The 16,803-nt window shown below is 60.1% G+C and overlaps 1 protein-coding gene across 2 annotated transcripts; it reads right to left on the bottom strand.

Moving 5' to 3' along the window:
• Il2rb (interleukin 2 receptor, beta) lies at positions 1-14,801 on the bottom strand. 2 transcript variants are annotated; one of them, XM_013024824.1, is made up of 10 exons: positions 14,639-14,801; positions 10,087-10,192; positions 9,718-9,832; positions 8,753-8,831; positions 7,032-7,137; positions 5,787-5,935; positions 4,512-4,683; positions 3,951-4,050; positions 2,544-2,613; positions 1-943 (listed from the first exon to the last, which is right to left on the bottom strand). In XM_013024824.1, the coding sequence occupies exons 2-10, from the start codon at positions 10,172-10,174 to the stop codon at positions 209-211; spliced, it is 1,614 nt and encodes a 537-aa protein (XP_012880278.1). In that variant the 5' UTR covers positions 10,175-10,192; positions 14,639-14,801; the 3' UTR covers positions 1-208. The 2 variants fall into 2 exon arrangements, with proteins under 2 accessions (XP_012880278.1, XP_012880279.1); XM_013024825.1 differs by lacking the exon at positions 14,639-14,801 and adding an exon at positions 14,357-14,460.
• Between the last annotated feature and the right edge of the window lie 2,002 nt (positions 14,802-16,803).

The raw sequence follows: 16,803 nt of genomic DNA, 5'->3' as shown, positions 1-16,803 counted from the left end.
CTCAGTCTCCTGAGTAGCTAGGATTACAAGCTTCAGGGGACTCGGTAATTAAAGAGAGAGGAGAGGTCTATACCCTCAAGCCTTCCCAGAGACCCCGAGCAGCAAGTGGTGTCTGGCTGGCAGTAGACCGCTGACTGCAGGGCTGGGAGGGGTCTCTGGGTGGGCGTGTCCAGGGAAGCATCTTCTACTCCCTAGGCCCAGGGCCCGTCTACACCAGGTGAGTAGGGTCCTGAGCCTGGAGTTCTTGGAGGGACAGATAGGCATCTGTGTTCAGGGCAAGGCCAGCAGCAGGGGCCCTGCCCTGGTGTTGATCATTAGCGCTGGTCCAGGGGGAGCTGTCCCCATCCTCGGGGCTGGAGGCACAGACCTCCTCCCCAGCCTCACCCACTGCCAGCTCCACGAGGGACTGCAAAGCCTGTAGTTCTGGGGTTGCTGGTGTAGGAGGCCCTAGGGGCTGTGGATCCCCATCTTGGGGGTGTCCCTCCTGCTGGGTGGAAGACAGCCTCCCTTCGCTGGTCCCCCTGCCCCCAAGGGCAGTGTGTGGAGGGCTTGGGCCGCTGGGGGAGAAGAGGAGCAGGTCATCCCCCGGGGGGAACGTGCAGTAGGCATGTTCGTCCCCGAACGCGGGTGGCAGGGGCAGGAAGGGAGGTCCCGGTGGGGGCAGCTCCTCAGGCTCCCCCTCCACCCCGGGGTCGCAGGTAAAGTACACCTGGCACGCCTCGATCTCCAGGGCGTCGGGGAGTTGGAAGAAGAAATAGCCCTGGTTGGTGAAGCAGCTGGTCTGCGCGTGGCCACTGGGCGAGGGCGAGGACACCTTGTCCTGCGGTAGCAGCAGCAGCCGCGTGGCCTTGGCGTCCCTGTCCAGCACCTCCAGTGGGGAGATCTCTGGGGCCAGGCCAGCAGGGCTGAAGGATGACGCCGGGAAGGGCGAGGACAGCCATTTCTGCAGAGAAAGGAAAGAGAGGGAGGGGTTGCTCTGCATCCCTCCCCAGCTCCCTCCTTCCCTCTCCTCGGTGCCTCTGTCAGGAAGACACCCCCCCTTCCTGGCTGCCAACCCAGGCATATGCCCAATGGACCCAGGGCTCCGGCATGGACCTTTCTGGCTTGTGAGGCCCAGGGGCTTCTGGGAGCCTTCACTGTTAGCTGCCTCCTTACAGACCTTCCTTCGTCACGAAAGTGAAGGGGGGAAATAATGGAGCTGAAGGCCTGCCCGGTGCCAGGGACTCCCATATGTAATGCTAGCTATTCAGCAAGGCTGAGCTCTGAGGATCTGCAGCTTGAATCCAGCCCAGGCAGGAAAGCCTGTGAGACTCTGACCTCCAACGAACCAGCAAAACACAAAGCCCGAAAGCCGAGTCTGGTGGCTCACACCTGTAAGCCCACTAAATCTACTCAATAGGGTGGAGAGCAGAGGATGCCAGGTTGAGGCCAGTTCTCACAGTTTTGTAGACCACAGATTCCACCAGCAAGCCGGGTATGGCAGCCTGCTCCTGGCATCCCAAATAGCTCAGAGGCACAGATAGGAAGATCATGGTCTGAGGCCAGTTCATGCAAAACCATGAGACCCTATCTGAAAAAGTAACTAAAGTCGACAAAGGCTGGGCTGGGGCCTCAAGTAAGAAAGTCCCTGTCTACCAAGCATAAAGCCCCGAGTCACATTCCAGCACCACAGATAAATATGTTCAATGAAAGCGCAGCCTAGGCAAGAGACTCGAAGTTTTAGGGCATTTTCCCCAGGATTCCAGAAAGATCCTGATGGGCCATGAGAGCGGGGGTCCAGGTTGGTGATTCTACCAATCCCGGACGCTCAGGGCACCCGCCAGGCGCCTCCAGCCGGAGCCCGAGGCCAGGTTACTGCCATGGAGACGGTACTGTTTTCTTTTTTTTTTTTTAATGAGTGCCAGGATTGGGGCTGGAACCCAGGGCCTGGGTGCTGTCCCTGAGTTTTGTCACCCAGGGCTGGTGCTGTATCACTTGAGCCACAGTTTTTGCTCGTTGATTAGAGAGAAGAGTCTCACAGACTTTTCTGCCCCCGCTGGCTTTGAACCTGTATACTCAGATCTCGGCCTTCCGAGTAGCTAGGACTACAGGTGTGAGCCATGGCATCAGGCTTTAGATGCCGGCGAGATGGTGGTTGGTACAGAGGTGAGGCAGGTCTCGGTTCTGCCCGTGCTGAGCATGGAGAGTGCCAGGAATCCTGGCGCAGGAAGCCCAGGGCGATCCCTGCGGGGCCCCCCAAGCACTTGTCCCGAGCCAGGCAGCGTCCCCAGAGCCACACGCAGGAACACCACCTCCTCCCCATCTGACAGGCAGGAACATCGAGGCACAGGGAGGTTCCATAACATGCCCAAGCCCACACAGCAGAGAAGCGGCTGAGCGTGTGGCTCAGGAGCCATTCAGGGGCAGCACCACACAGCCACGGGACGGACGGCTCACACCACGGCCCCTGCTTACTGAGGGCAACAGCCATTGTCACTGGCAGCTCACACTCAGGGCCGGCCTCAGGCTGCCCGGCTGCTCCTCCCTGCCCACCCCATTCCTACCTGGACGTCTTCATGCCGGGAGAAGAACTTGGAGGGGTCCGGGGTGTGGCTCCTCAACGCTGTCTTCAGCCTAGCCAGGGGAGACGGGAGAGACAAAGGGTGAGACTGGAAATGGGGAAGAGGAGGTGCCGTGTCCTGAAGTAAACCCCACGGCTCTGGGGGGTGGGAGGGCGTGGGCCTGACCAGGGCCATTCATTTGTTCAGAAATGTAGACTGTGCGCTTGCTGAGGGAGCACTCAGAGGGAGCACCCCAAGGGAGTCCTCAAGGGAGCACTCAGGGAGGGAGCACTCAGGGAGGGAGCACTCTCCAAGGGAATACGCACTGGGGGAGCACTCAGAGGGAGCACCCCAAGGGAGTCCTCAAGGAGGGAGCACTCTCCGAGGGAGCACTCACTGGGGGAGAGCACTGTGCTGGATGCTGGGGACACAGGGATGGCCCCCAGAGGAGCTGACATTCTGACAAGGAATCAGCCCCAGCCAAGAGTGCGATCTACCCGCTTTGTGAGCAAGAGGACGGAGTGGCCAGTGGGAGAAAGCACGAGGGCCAGAGTGGTCAGGGCCGGAGACAGCTGGGGGTACACGGAGGGAGAGAGGAGGCCCAGTCAGGGCTGCCATGCGTGCAGCCCAGGCTCCGTCCTGCTCAGGGGCCTCTGGCTGAGTGGGGGCTGAGCGGCATGATCTGCGGGCACACAGGACGGGTGTCCAGAGAAGAGACCCCATTTTCTAATTGCACAGGGGTCAGGGAGTATCCTGGGTGCAGTGGAAAGTCAGGACACCATCCAGAAAGGGATGGGTGGGAGGGACTGCGGAAGACACGAGGGAGGGTGGGAGGGGCTCCCTCCCCACCCAGGGGCGGTGTGGAGCTGGGTGAAGGGTGCCCCTTGAGAGGAAAGGGGGACGAGGTATCGCTCAGAACCCCCACACTGGAACACAGGCTGTGTGGCCTTGGGGAGGTCGGCCACCCTCTCTGGTCCCACCCAGCATCAGGTAAAAGTGCTCCAGCACCATGGAGAAGCACAGAGGTGTCATCTCTCCTCCTGGGAGGAGCAGAGCAGAGTCCTCAGGGAGCTAAGTCCCTGGAGTAGCCTGTGAACCTTGCGGCTCGGCCCTCCAGGAGGTGTAGCCTGTGAACCTTGCAGCTCAGCCCTCCAGGAGGTGTGGCTTGGGTAGTTGAGCTCCTTACCTAGCAAACTAGAGGCCCTGAGTTCAAATCCCAGGGCTGCCCACAAGAAAAGAAAAAATGTACGCAGCCCTGTGCAGAGAGAATCAGGAGGAGCCGTGAACACGGCCCCACTTTTGGGGGGGCCCAGGACAGGTGTTAGCAGCAGGTAAAGCCCCCCCCCAGCCCCACCGGGAAGGGGATGATTGCTAAATGGGGGCAGGGCCAAGGGGCGGGGACTTGCTTACCATGGCCCAAGGTGCAGGCAGTTGGCCAGGAAGTAGACGGAGATGAAGAGGCCCAGAAGGCCTCCGACCGTCAGGACGGCGCTGGTCCAGGGCGCAGGGGCTGGCCAGGGCCGAGGGGAAGAGGGGAAGAGGGGAGAGCATGGCCAGTCTGGTCTCTGCAGCCATGCCCTTCTGGGCCCCACACCTGCCAGCGCCCCCTCCTCCACACACAGCCTCCCGGGTGCTGGCAGCTGGGCTGGGGTCCTGTGTAAGCCCGCCAGACGCTACTGAAGATGCCCACGGCCGCTGGCCGGCCACGCCTGGCCTCCTCCCAGGACCAGCACAGGGTCCCAGTCTGCCTTGCCTTGAACTAAGCATGTGACACAAAGGGGACAGGCTTCCATGTCCCCAGGCTGGGCCCTGCGATGCCATCCTGCAGACTGGGGAGGCCCCAGGGGACTGGGGGAAATGTGGGCACTCTTCTGCCGCCCCCTACTGGCTTGGGTACCCCCCGGGTGAGCTGGCATGGAGGAGGACGGGCTCCCCAGCCCCAGCCCCAGCCCCAGCGCTCCCGCTGCTTACCCACATGCTCGGGTTTTGTGCGGAAAGCCAGGGTCTGGCTCCAGGGGCTCCAGACGGTGTGGTGGCCCCGCTGGGGCCTGACCCGCACTTGAAGCTCGTAGGCCGTGTCTGGGATGAGCGTCTCCAGGGAGATCCACTGCTGCCTCTGCTTCAGGCTCAGCACGGAGGCTTCCTGGGGGGCAGACGGGGTGTTGGGCCGTGCCACCCGGGACCTCGAGCCACCCACCTCCATGTCCGCCAGCTGCTCAAGCCCCAGGACCGCCCGGCCCCTTTCCTCACTGTGCCTAGCTGCTTTCCAGCCAGCGGAGCCACTCTGGGCTGGCAGGGACTCCCTGCTGGCCTCCAGTGCCCGTAAGTCCACAGGGCGCCGAGTGCCAGGCAGCCCCCCAGCCACCCCCAACGCCGCTGCTCTACACCCATCCACGGCGTTTGACCTGTTGGCACGTCTGATGGTATGTGAGTCCCTGACTATAGGAAGCTGGACAGCCTCCCTCTTCCATGCCCTCCCTTGTGTCAGCACATAGTAGGTACTCAGGAGCACATAGTGGGTACTCAGCTGGGAAGATGGCTCAGTGGTAGAGTGCTTGCCTTGCATGCCTGAGGCCCTGGGTTCGATTCCTCAGCACCACATAAGCAAAAAGAAAAAAGCCGAAGTGGCGCTGTGGCTCAAGTGGTAGAGCGCTAACCTTGAGCTGAAGAGCTGAGGGACAGCGCCCAGGCCCAGAGTTCAGGCTCCACGACTGGACCCAAAAAAAAAAAAAAAAAAAAAAAAGAGTCTCACATAGTGGGTACTCAGAAGCACATAGTAGGTGTTCCTGAGGAGCACATAGTAGGTACTCAGGAGCACATAGTAGGTACTCAGGAGCACATAGTGGGTACTCAGAAGCACATAGTAGGTGTTCCTGAGGAGCACATAGTAGGTACTCAGGAGCACATAGTAGGTGTTCCTGAGGAGCACATAGTGGGTACTCAGGAGCACATAGTAACTACTTATGAGCTAGTACTCAAGAAATCCAGCAAACGAAGGAGTGCAGAGGTGAATAGAAAGCGCTCCCAAGCAGGCAGCTGCCCTTTTGATTTCATGAATCTTGCCCCAGGTTCCAACTGGAACTTGCTGCGGCCGAGCTATAATGGGCTGGGCAGAACCAGGCAGGATGGGGGGGGACGCAGCCACCCCCCTCCCACGGGGGGCTGATGGACTTGGCTGAGATGGAGGGGCGCAGCCTGGGGCAGGTCCCCACCCTAGAAGGACAGCCCGCACGGGTCCTCGCTCACCTCCCAGCTGTGGGCCTGAGACCGCTTCCGGACCTCAAACTCCAAGTCTTGCTGGATGTAGTGTGAGATCTGAGAGACGCGCCAGGTGACGTTGCACGTGCGGCTGTCCACGGAGCCGACCTGGAGGGCGTGGGGGGTCTTCAGGCGGACTGCAGAGAGGAAGGGAGAGCGGGCAGGCGCCCCATCACCAATGGTGCCTGTTCTGGTCCCTTCCTGCACCGGCTGCACCCCCCTCTGCACCTGCTGCCCATCCAGCGTAGCCCCATCACCCCATGCAGCCCCCCCCCGCCCGCCTCCCTCCTCCCAGCAGTGCTCCGCCTCCCGACCACCAGACTGAATATGTCTGGCTCCTTCCTCCTTCCCTGTGCCTACAGGGTCTGTGCTGCTGGGACATAACTGGGCCCAGGCTGGGACGGCTGCACCCTGCACCAAAACCAGCCTGAGAGTTTTACCTGAGTCCCCTGCACCGTATTGTATGTATGACTCAGTGATGCGTATTGTTGAATAAATATGTAGCTATAGGGGAAAAAGCGTGTGTGACCCCCATTTCTATGCTCGTGAGATGCTGAACGCCAATAGTAATGAGCAGACGTTTACTAGATCGCCACATGCTGTGCAGCCCCTGTGACTTGGCTCAGACCCCCTTAAACAGATGGAGAAACTGAGTCTCAGGCAAGCCAGTGGTCTGCCAGTCAGATCTCACCATCAAGGTAAGGCTGCCACTTGAACCCGACCTGGATCCTGGCCTCTACCCCACCTGTGCCCTCACAGTGGCCCCCTAGGCCAGAGGGACGCTCAGTCACTCAACAATCCCAGAGTACCACCTTTGTCGGGCCTGGCCCTGGTGCTCAGAAAGGAGACATGGACACAGACTTTCAGTCGCCATTTCCAAAGGAGGTAGGAAGGGCTGGGGAAATCCCGGAGGACCTCCGGGAAGAGGTGACTCTTCACTGATCCTTGAAGGATGTGTGAGAATCTTCCAGAGGGGAGGGGCCTTCCAGGCAATGGAACCGGCATGTACATGGGCTCAGAGGCATGCCACAAGGCCTGTGCCGGGGTTGGAGAACTGGCTACGGCCTGTGGCAGAGATACGGAGCCACAAGGGGAGGGGTGCTAAAGAGGGGAGCGGGCCTGGAGTTGCGGGGTGTAGGGGTGAAGCTGACAGGGACAGAGACAGCAGACAGATGTGTGCGGTAGGCAGGGATGTGCCGCCGGCCCCACCCCCGCCCCCGGCTCCTCACTCACGATTGTCGAAGGGCCTGAAGGTCTGGGTCACCACCATCCGCCACTGCTGGCCTTCCCAGCACACCAGGCTGACGTTGACGCGGTCGGCAGCCGTCAGCCTCTGGGACTGCAACGCAGGAAGGGCAGGGCTAGGAGCTGCCAGGATGGGGGTGAGAGGGGGGACCCCGGGGCGGGCCGGGGGAGACCGGAGGGGACTGGACAGAGAACATGGTCTAGCATGGACCAAGTTGTGGATCTTTTTTCCTTGATCCGCCACAACTCAACTGTTGTCCACTCAACAGCTGTCCGGTGGCGCGGCCACAGACAGCGTGGGAATCCAAGGGCAGGGCCGTGTTCCAATAAAACTTTATTGACAAACACAGGTGACGGCTGGATTGGGCCCACAGCTTCGCAGTCAGTTTCCCACCCCGCTGTAAAGCGGAGGGGATGGGGAGGATGGGCTACCTGCCTGGGGAGGAAGAGCGCTCCCCGCCCCCCATCCCTCACCCCCCCCACACACACTCTGATGTTTCTAGAAGGAAACGGCTAGGCACCCCGGTGTCCTGGGCTGCTACCTGCCACTCACTCAGGCACCCGCGGGGTCTGAGTTCACGGGCTCCCAGCCCAGCCCCTGTGACCTGCACAAATCCACTCTGAACCCAGTCTTCTCACTTCCAGGCTAGAAAACGCTTCCTCCCTCTGCCCCCAGGACCCTGCTTCAGCTTTCCCAGAGCTGCCGTAAGGGCCAGATTCGCCATTATACCCCGCAGTTATTCTTACGGTAAAGCTGTTGCCAAGAATGCACTCCCAGGAGCACTTTTGCTGCACCAGGCGCCTGGCGCAGACTGATCTCTCTCCACACCCTGGGGGAACTGCTCAGTGACTGTTCCCACCTTATCACAGACCAGGGGGCGAGCGCACAGAGAGGCTTAGGGACTTGCTGAGGTCACACAGCAAGGAAACGGGGATGGGGGTGAAGCCGGCCACTGCAGAGCTCTGCTTTCAGAGGCTGCACAGAGAGGGAGCCCCCAGGTCCCCCCCCTGCAATCCTTGAGAATCTGAAAGCTGACAAAGGCTGGAACACGGGGACCTGGGGGTCCCCCGCTCAACACCACAGTCTTGGAACACTGGGGTACGCCCCCATGAGGATCAGCCAGGGGCTCTGTAAGAGGCAGCCTGGTGCCCTGGGAACCCACAGCCTGAGTCCAGTCACCACAGCCCTGTGGCCGCGCCCAGGCTGTGTGACCTTTGGCAGGACTGGCATCTCTCTGAGCTGTTTCTTCCCTGGTTAGCGGCGAGCGGTGCTGGAGCGGGTGAGATCCGCTGGTGAGGGTCACTGCGGGGTCCTTAGGGACCTGTCAGGTGCCTGGATGCCCAGCCCCTCACCATGACCCTCCAAGGGAGCTCCCATTCTTTACAGAAGGGGAAACTGAGGCACCAAAGTCTCCCCAGCTCACCCAAACTCTCTACTCTTCCCGACCTTTGTGGGGGAGGGCGGGGGGGAGTGGTTATTGCTGGGTTTGTGGCTGTGATTGTGACTAGGGGTGCTGTCCCCTCTTGGTAAGGAAGGCATAGTACAGCAGGGATCCCTGAGGGAGTGAGGGAGGGCGGGAGGGAGGGAGGGAGGGGCAGCCCAAGCCTGCAGGGGCTCAGGCCCAAGCCCACCCCAGCAAGCCAAGGCAATCCCTGGCTGTTGCCCACCCTGCCTTCCCGCTCCCCACCCCTCTAGGGCCCCCACTCACATCTGGATCTCCAAGGATCAGGTTGCAGGCCGAGGAAGCCCCATTCACCGGAAGCATCTGGCAGGTCACATTCCAGGGCCTTTCCAAGTAAAGGAAGCTTCTTAGGGAGGAAGGAGGGCTGGAGGGAGCCCTGGGGCTGCCCAGAGGCCATGTTCCACCCCACCCGTCCAGCCTGGCCCCCAGCAGTGACCCAGATCCCCAATCCAGAGCCCCCCAAAACTCCATGGCGCTTAGGGCAAAGTCTAAAGAGGACTGTGGAATCACCAGCGGCCAGAATCAGGGCCCAAACTCACCTCGGCCCTCCCTCTCCCTCTCTTCTCCTCACCCCTCCTGCCTGGGATCAGACACCCACCCACAGGCTGGACAGGTACGCCTCTTCCCGAAACCCCAGCCTCTCCAGTCTCCCACAGCTGCCCCAAGGGTCTTTCGACATCACATTTTAATGAGCAGAGCTTGGGGGAAAACCAGCCCGGTGGCTCCTGCTGGTAATCTTAGCTAAGCTGGGGGCTGAGATCTGAGGATCCCCATCACCACCAGCCAGGAGGCCAAGTTCGTGAGATACAAGCCTCCAATTAACAACCAAAGCCAGAAGGAGGGGTGTGGCTCAAGTGGTAGAGCACCAGCCTTGAACAAAAAAATCATGCTCAAGGCCCGTGTGCGGAAACTGAGTTCAAGCCCAGGTACTGGGACACACACCCAAAATTGGGGAGTCCCAGTGACTCCCCCCTTCCCCCCCCCATAACACACACATATACGCACTGCTGCTGGAGTCTAGCTTTGGCCTAGCAAACTCGCAGCCAGTGTCCCGCAACACCCCACCCGGCTGTGGGATCCCAGGACCCCAGTGGACAGACAAGCACCTGGTCCCGGTCCAGGGGGCCAGGGGAGCAGGATGCTGTGGTCCAGACCCTGTGAGGGTCAGGCCTGGGAGGTCCTCGGTTCCCAGGTGGCCCGGCAACCCTCACCGTACGTCCGACCGGGCGTGGATGCGGCAGGCTGTGGCGGGCAGGCCCTCCTGGGGACTCCACATGCAGGAGACGTTGGCTCTGGAGTTGTAGAAGCACGTGAGCTGGGAACGGCCTGGGATGGCAAGGCGGGACATGAGTGGAGAGCTCCCAGATGCCCGCGGAGGAGGTGAGCCGCTCTCACCGCAGAGATGGGAGACACTGAGCCCCAGAGCCAGCAGGGCGGTGCCCGCCGCCTCCCCCCATCCTGTTACCCTCCCTCTCCTCTCCTGTCCCCTGCTGGACCCCCTCAGAGAAGCAAGCCCGGGAGGGGCCCCAGCCTCCCCCCTTCCCCCTGAGACATGCCTCTGTCCAGTGTTGGGTCCTCACCTTTCACTGCTGGGGGCTCCAGGGCTGTAGTCAGAGTCAGGAGGAGCATGAGCAGGGACAGACACCAGGATGGAGCTGGGGCCGCCATTACAGCTGCAGGGTGGAGCTGGGAGGGGAGACAACACTGTGAACCTGTGCCCCTAGGCATGCTGAACTGCACGTAGACAATCAATCCAACCTCAGGGCCTTTGCACGTAAGAGTCTGTCAGTTCCATACTGCTTACTCCCTTCCTTCATGGCTCTGCTCAGGCACTTCCTCCCTAGAGAACTTCCAGGGCAGGCTAAACAGAAAAGCGCGGCCCTGGGCTTGAACCTCTATCACAGTACCGCTGTGTCCAGCCGTCAATCTCTACACTCAGAGCGCCGGTTCTGAGACCTCCCTGTGTCCCTAAAGCCATGGGTAGTGCCAACCCTGTGTCATGTGTTTTTCCTACAATGAAGTTTACGTTGTAAATCGGGTGCAAGCGATGAACACTGCTGTCCACCACAGAGCAGCTCGCTGGTGCAACTGTCACTAGCAGGGTGCCCGTGGCTTTTCCTCCGCTAACTCGGGGGGGACTCGCTGCGGTGATGTGGGGTGCCGTGGGGTGTCACTCGCCTGTGTGGGGAGGCAGGGAGGACGGCAGAGCGGGAGCTCCCGGGAAGGGCCACCTGCCGGGGAAAGCCTTGTTTCCACACAGCGGCTCCATCACTGAGCAGCTGAGAGCCACTGGGCAGGCCCTGGACACGTGGTGGACCCGCCAGCCACAGGGCTCGTTTGCGCATTAACTACCCAATGTGGGGTTCATTCAGGACGTAGCGGGAAAGGACAGACACCCGAGCGCGTCACCGTAGTCAGAAACGCAGGCAATTAACATCCTGCAGCTCATCTAGATCCCAAGTTGTCTGCTCAGTATTTTCTTGACCACGGCTGCCCTGGCACCTGAACTGGTGAGAACTGGAGCAGCAAATAAGGGAACACACACACGCACACACACGCACACATACACACACGCACACGCACACACGCGCACACACACGCACACATGCACACACACGCACACACACACACACGCACACACGCACACACACGCACACACAGTATACACTTGGGCACACACTATACACAGAGGCACATATGCGCACACGTGTATGCACATAGAATGCACACGCACACTCACACATGTATACACATGTACACGCTGCCAGCACATGCGTGCATGGCATGTACACGCACATGCTTGTGCATACTCCCCCCCACACACGATGCACACACGCAGTTGACCAGGGGAAACAAAGTTACTGAAACTGGTTTTTTTTGGTTGGTCCTGGGGCTTGAACTCAGGACCTGGGTGCTGTCCCCCGAGCTTCTTCTTTGCTCAAGGCTAGCATGTGAGCCATGGTGCCACTTCTGACCTTTTCTGTGTGTATGGTACGGAGGACTGGAACCCGGGGCTTCATGCCTGGGAGGCAAGCACTGTACCACTGAGCCATTTCCCCGGCCCAAAGCGACTGAATAAGCCGGCAAAGGCCTAGTGTGAGGAAAGCCGGCAGGCAGGAATGGAAGGAGCGGTAAGGGCAGGGGTGCGGCTGCTCTTAGACCAAAAGCCCCGCTGGCCGACAGACGGGAGCCCGCAGGACAGGACGCAGCTGTGGGGTGGGCTCTGTGAGCCAGCAGGATGTTTCTGGAAGGCAAATCTTTGTTCCAGCCGCTTCTCTGGACCCTAGGGTGGCCCCACGCCCCCAGAACAGACCCCCACCAGAGGGGCAGCAGCCAGCAGGAGCGTGGCCCCTCCACGCCAGGGGATGTGCCAGCCCCTGGGGAGGCGGAGGGCTGGAGGGCCCTTCCCGCTGGGATTCGACACTGCGCTCACAGATGGGGTGGGTGCTTGTAGCACAGTTCCTAAAGTTCAGCTTTGCAACCGATGCTGCCGGCATTAAGCAAATTGCAAGAAACAAGGGTTGAGCTCTGCAGAGAAATGGGGAGACAGCGGCCTGGCAGGCTGGGAGCATTTTCATTGGAGGTAGGAACTCCACCACACGAATCACACCCCAATAGTTCTTGCCTTGGTTTTTGTTTGGTTGGTTTTGGGGTGACAGTCCTGCGGCTTGAACTCAGGGCCTGGGCGCTGTCCCCGAGCTTCTGTACTCAAGGCTAACACTCTACCACTCGCAGTAGCAGAGCACAAGGCCCCGAGCTCAAGCCCTGGTACCAGCACAAAGCCAACCAACCAACCAACGAACCGAAGAACCCCAGCAAACCAAAAACCTGACCAACAATGACACGGGAGACAAGGAGTAACCAAAGAATGAAAATCAAAGCAGGTCACCCAGAGATTTGTAGCCTATGTCAAAATAAACGGATACACTCAACTCTTTACACACACACACACACACACACACACACACACACGGGGGTCAGGGAGATGAGAAAATAAAGCCTGTCAAAGACAAAGAAATAAAAAAATGAGACAGATATGAAGTCTTGAGCACCACCCAGCAAGCCCTATGCTGAGTCCCATCTGCCTCTACCTGTCAATAAACCTCTGGCCTGCTGCTCACCTGTGTAATCCCAGACTTTGCATCCCAGACCAACCGTTCTGGACTTGAACTCAGCCTGTCCCCCATAACATCGCTGCTACCCTGGGACCTCCTCCAGACCCACAGCACCGACCGCACCCAGCCTCTACTACAAACTCCGCACAGCCATGACATCGTCTGTCAGAAAGGCTCTTACCACTCCCATTCCACCCAGAGAAACTGAGGCACAAAGAAGCTGAGCACTGTCCGAGGTCACAAAAGAAGTAGATGGGGGAATCTGAAGCAGGCAGGACCCCCTCGAGCCAACTAATGCCATTCCTCGTGATGGCGCATGAGCTGGTGAACGGTGACCATGTTCTAACGGCCATACCAGCTGTGCCCGGTGGAGACCTACTGTGTGCTGGGTCCCCTGCCCACTGCTTTATGCATACGAGCCCCTCTCCTCTGCCTGCTGTTCCCAGTGTCCCCACTAGGAGGAGACCAAGGGACTGGGGTCATAGTCAGAGCTGGGATCCCATCCAGGGCTCCACCCCAGGGCCCACAGACTTGTGTCCTAGGGAATCAGGCCCCGCAGGTCAGCTGGGCAGTACTGCGTGTCCTAGAGACCAGAGAGGGGTCCTTGGGTTGTGTGTGCTTTCTCCTGGGTCCCCCCAGCCAGGTAAGAGCCCCCCAAAGTACAGAGGACCCAAACTCGTGGGTCACGTTGCCGTTCCCGGGCACTGGGGGGCTGTTGCCCAGAATGGGCCCGGCTATCACAGCGACCTTATTCTTAGGAGGGACCAGAGTCTAACCCCAGGGGACAGGAAGGGGACAAAGACGTGAAAGAGGAGAAACCTCAAGAGTCCCTCCCCCACACTGGGGCAGAAGGGGCATGGGGGGGCACACCCAGGTGCCCGCAACAAGGAGAGGAGAACATGGAAGTTTCCAGATGGTGACCAGACTGGGAGGGGTCCTAGTGGCCACAGAGGGTGTGCCTTCTTGCTGCAAAGGGGAAACTGAGTCTCAGGGCACTGCTCAGAGCCCCAGAGAGAAGGGTGCCAGCTGCAGGGGGGCAGACAAGCACTGCACAGGCCTCACCCACACTGCCCTTCCTCACTACAGACCGACGGCCATCCGCAGACTCACCGCCGTGTCCCCTCGATCATCACACACACCCCCAACCCAGGTCAGGCGTCAGCGTCCCCCCCCCCGGGGCTCACACTGCTCAAACTGGGTCACCCAGTTTCCAGGGTGCCTGCGGTGGTGGTGATCGATGCCAGCGCCGCCCGACACCTACTATCTCCATCCCCCGAACGTCCCGGCACTGAGCTCAGAGCAGCCGCCTCTTCCCGGCGACACACACAGGCAGACGCGCACACGCATGCGTGCACACACACACATGCACACGCAGTGCTGGCCTCCCCAGTCCCCAGGGGCCATGAGCAGTTAAGGATGGGGAGGGGGAGGCTTCAGACCCCGGAGAGACCCAGTCTGAGCCCCAAGTCCTGAGCAGAGCTCCTGCCTGAGCTGTGACCTGCCAGCTCAGTGACACATCGAGGCTCAGGGTCTGGTTTCTGGGGTTCCCCGGCAGGGCCCCCAGAGACCCATCACATGCCGGCTTCATAGCCGGGTCTCCCAGGGGACTTCTTTCTCCTCCCTTGCCCACAGCCTCCTAACAAGGACTCGACAGGTGCTCCGCCAGGCGGGGCCCCTCCACAGAGGACAGGCGGGAGCCCCCCCACCCACCCCGTGCCCACAGCCAGCCGCCTACCTCCTTTCCCAGCTGGGTTACCCCGTCTGGTCCCCAGGGTTTGGGGAAGATTCTCACCCCAGGGGTGCCCCCAAGGGGGTAGCCTGGCCCAGGCAAGCGGGGACAGCAGCAGCACCCCATCTCCGGGGGTGGGGGGAAGGTTTCTAAAGGAAGACTTAGGGAGGGAGGCTCAGGCAGAAACTGCTGGGGGGGGCACCCGAGTCTCCCCAGTGACCTTTGCTCCCACCCTGGGTGCGGGGCGGGGGGGGGGGCGGGGGGCCGGGCAGGCTGGGCGGGCATCACCTGGCTGGGACATGGGGCCGTGCTGGCGCGCTCTCTCCGGGCCTCCCTGCTGCCGGCTCCGTGGCCATGTCCGCTCGCAGCCCAGGTAGCAGCGAAGACTGAAACCCCAGGGCGAGCCCACTTCCTGTGCAGGGGACCAGGGCCAAGGTCGGGGTGACAGGACGGTGAGGAGGCATGAAGCTCCCGCTGCTCCCAGGGGCCCCTCCGATATCATCTCCCTCCCACGCTGGGGGTGTGGCCGCTCACTCACACAGGGAAGGAGGGGAGACAGGCCTCCTCCCCCACCCCACCGCACACGGGCCACCCAGGCCTCATCTGCCACGGGCTCACGCGCACACTAGCCCCCAGGCCCCCTCCCACACGGGGTCACACGCACACTAGCCCCCAGGCCCCCTCCCACACGGGGTCACACGCACACTAGCCCCCAGGCCCCCTCCCACAAGGGGTCACACGCACACTAGCCCCCAGGCCCCCTCCCACACGGGGTCACACGCACACTAGCCCCCAGGCCCCCTCCCACAGAGGCCTACCCTACACCAGGCAGTGCCGCGTCCATCCCTCAATGATGGCCAGTTGTCACCAGCCTTCCAGGAAACCCCTCATTCTATTTAGTGCTCAGTGATGGTGTTGAGGCTTGGTGAGCAATTTGGTGATCGCTTAACATGTCAGAGCCTTTCTTTAAGGGCTGACATGATTAAGATGCATTGGACCAAAACACTGAGCTGTTGAATTGATCTCTTTTCTTTTCTTTTTTTTTGCCAGTCCTGGAACTTGAACTCAGGGCCTGGGCGCTGTCCCTGAGCTTCTTTTGCTCAAGGCTAGCACTCTACCACTTGAGCCACAGCGCCACATTCCTACTTTCAGCTTTTTCTGCTTATGTGGTCCTAAGGCATTGGACCCAGGGCTTCATGCATGCTAGGCAAGCGCTCTACCACTGAGCCACCTTCCCAGCCCTGAGTTGTTGAATTGAAACCCCTTTATACAGCTGCATAAAGATAATTTATTTTTATTTTATTGGGTTTTTGGGGGGTTGTGGGGCTTGAACTCTAGGTCTGGGCGCTGTCCCTCAGCTCTTCAGCTCAAGGCGAGCACTCTACCACTTGAGTCACAACACCACTTCCAAAGAGGATTTAAAAAGAAGGAGGAGGAGGAGGAAGAAGAAGAGGAAGAGGAAGAGCAGAAGCACCTTCTTCATCCCTCAGCAGTTCCAGATCTGCTTTTCCTCTTTCTGGGGGGTTGGAGGTGCTGCTCACTGGTTTTAATTTAATGAAAAACATTGATATCTCTTTAGGAAAATGTGTGTCTATTCATGTCTACTGAGGCCCCGGGCCATAGACGGTACAGTGACATCCAGGTCTCCACTCTCTCTCTCTCTCTCTCTCTCTCAGTCCCTTCCTTCAAGAATTAATGGCCACTGCGGGCTCTGAGCTGGGCAAGGGACGGCGGAAGGGCAGTCCCCCAGGCCCCCATCCGCATAGGCGCAGAGGCCTTAAGAGGGACCCAAGACTCTAAAACCAGAATAGCAGGCAGTGAGCCCTTCTGCCAGCCCCCCAAGGTGGGGGGCCCCAGCCAGGCCATCGTGGGCAACCCATGCCTCCACAGCCAGCCCAGCCTGCGTATGCGGGGAGGTGTGCCCCACAAGCGTGGGTCAGGAGGCAGAGGGAGGAGGATTGTATTTGGAGGCCAGACTGGGAAAAATTGGAAAGCTGTATCTGAAAAAGAAAAACCAAAAGCAACTGTTGGGAGTGGCTCAAATAACCCAGTGCCAGGCTGACAAGCTGATATCCTGAGTTCATCATCCCCCTCCCTACTGCAGAAAGAAGGGGAGGAAGAGGAGGAGAAGGACAGCCAGGAGGAGGAGGAGGGAGAGACTGGAGTCAGCCCTTGTTCTACCCCACCCTGTGACCCCCTGCCCACACTTAAGTAGGAACAAACCCTTCTCAGATGCCGAGTCTCACTCCAAACTCCCAGACTCCACAGATTCAACAAACTCTCGGCAAATTCCTACAGCCCACACGGCCATGCCCCATGGCCATGCCCCCACGGCCACGCCCCACGGCCACGCCCCACGGCCACGCCCCACGGCCACGCACCCACGGCCACGCACCCACGGCCTAAGGCTCTTCCCACCTTACCCCCTCCTCCCCTACCAGGCAGCTGACAAA

Source organism: Dipodomys ordii, unplaced genomic scaffold (assembly GCF_000151885.1).
Source record: "Dipodomys ordii isolate 6190 unplaced genomic scaffold, Dord_2.0 Scaffold79, whole genome shotgun sequence".
Classification (NCBI taxonomy): Eukaryota; Metazoa; Chordata; class Mammalia; order Rodentia; family Heteromyidae; genus Dipodomys; species Dipodomys ordii.
The sequence above is the reverse complement of the archived record's forward strand: the minus strand, read 5'-3'. Positions and strand labels throughout refer to the sequence as shown.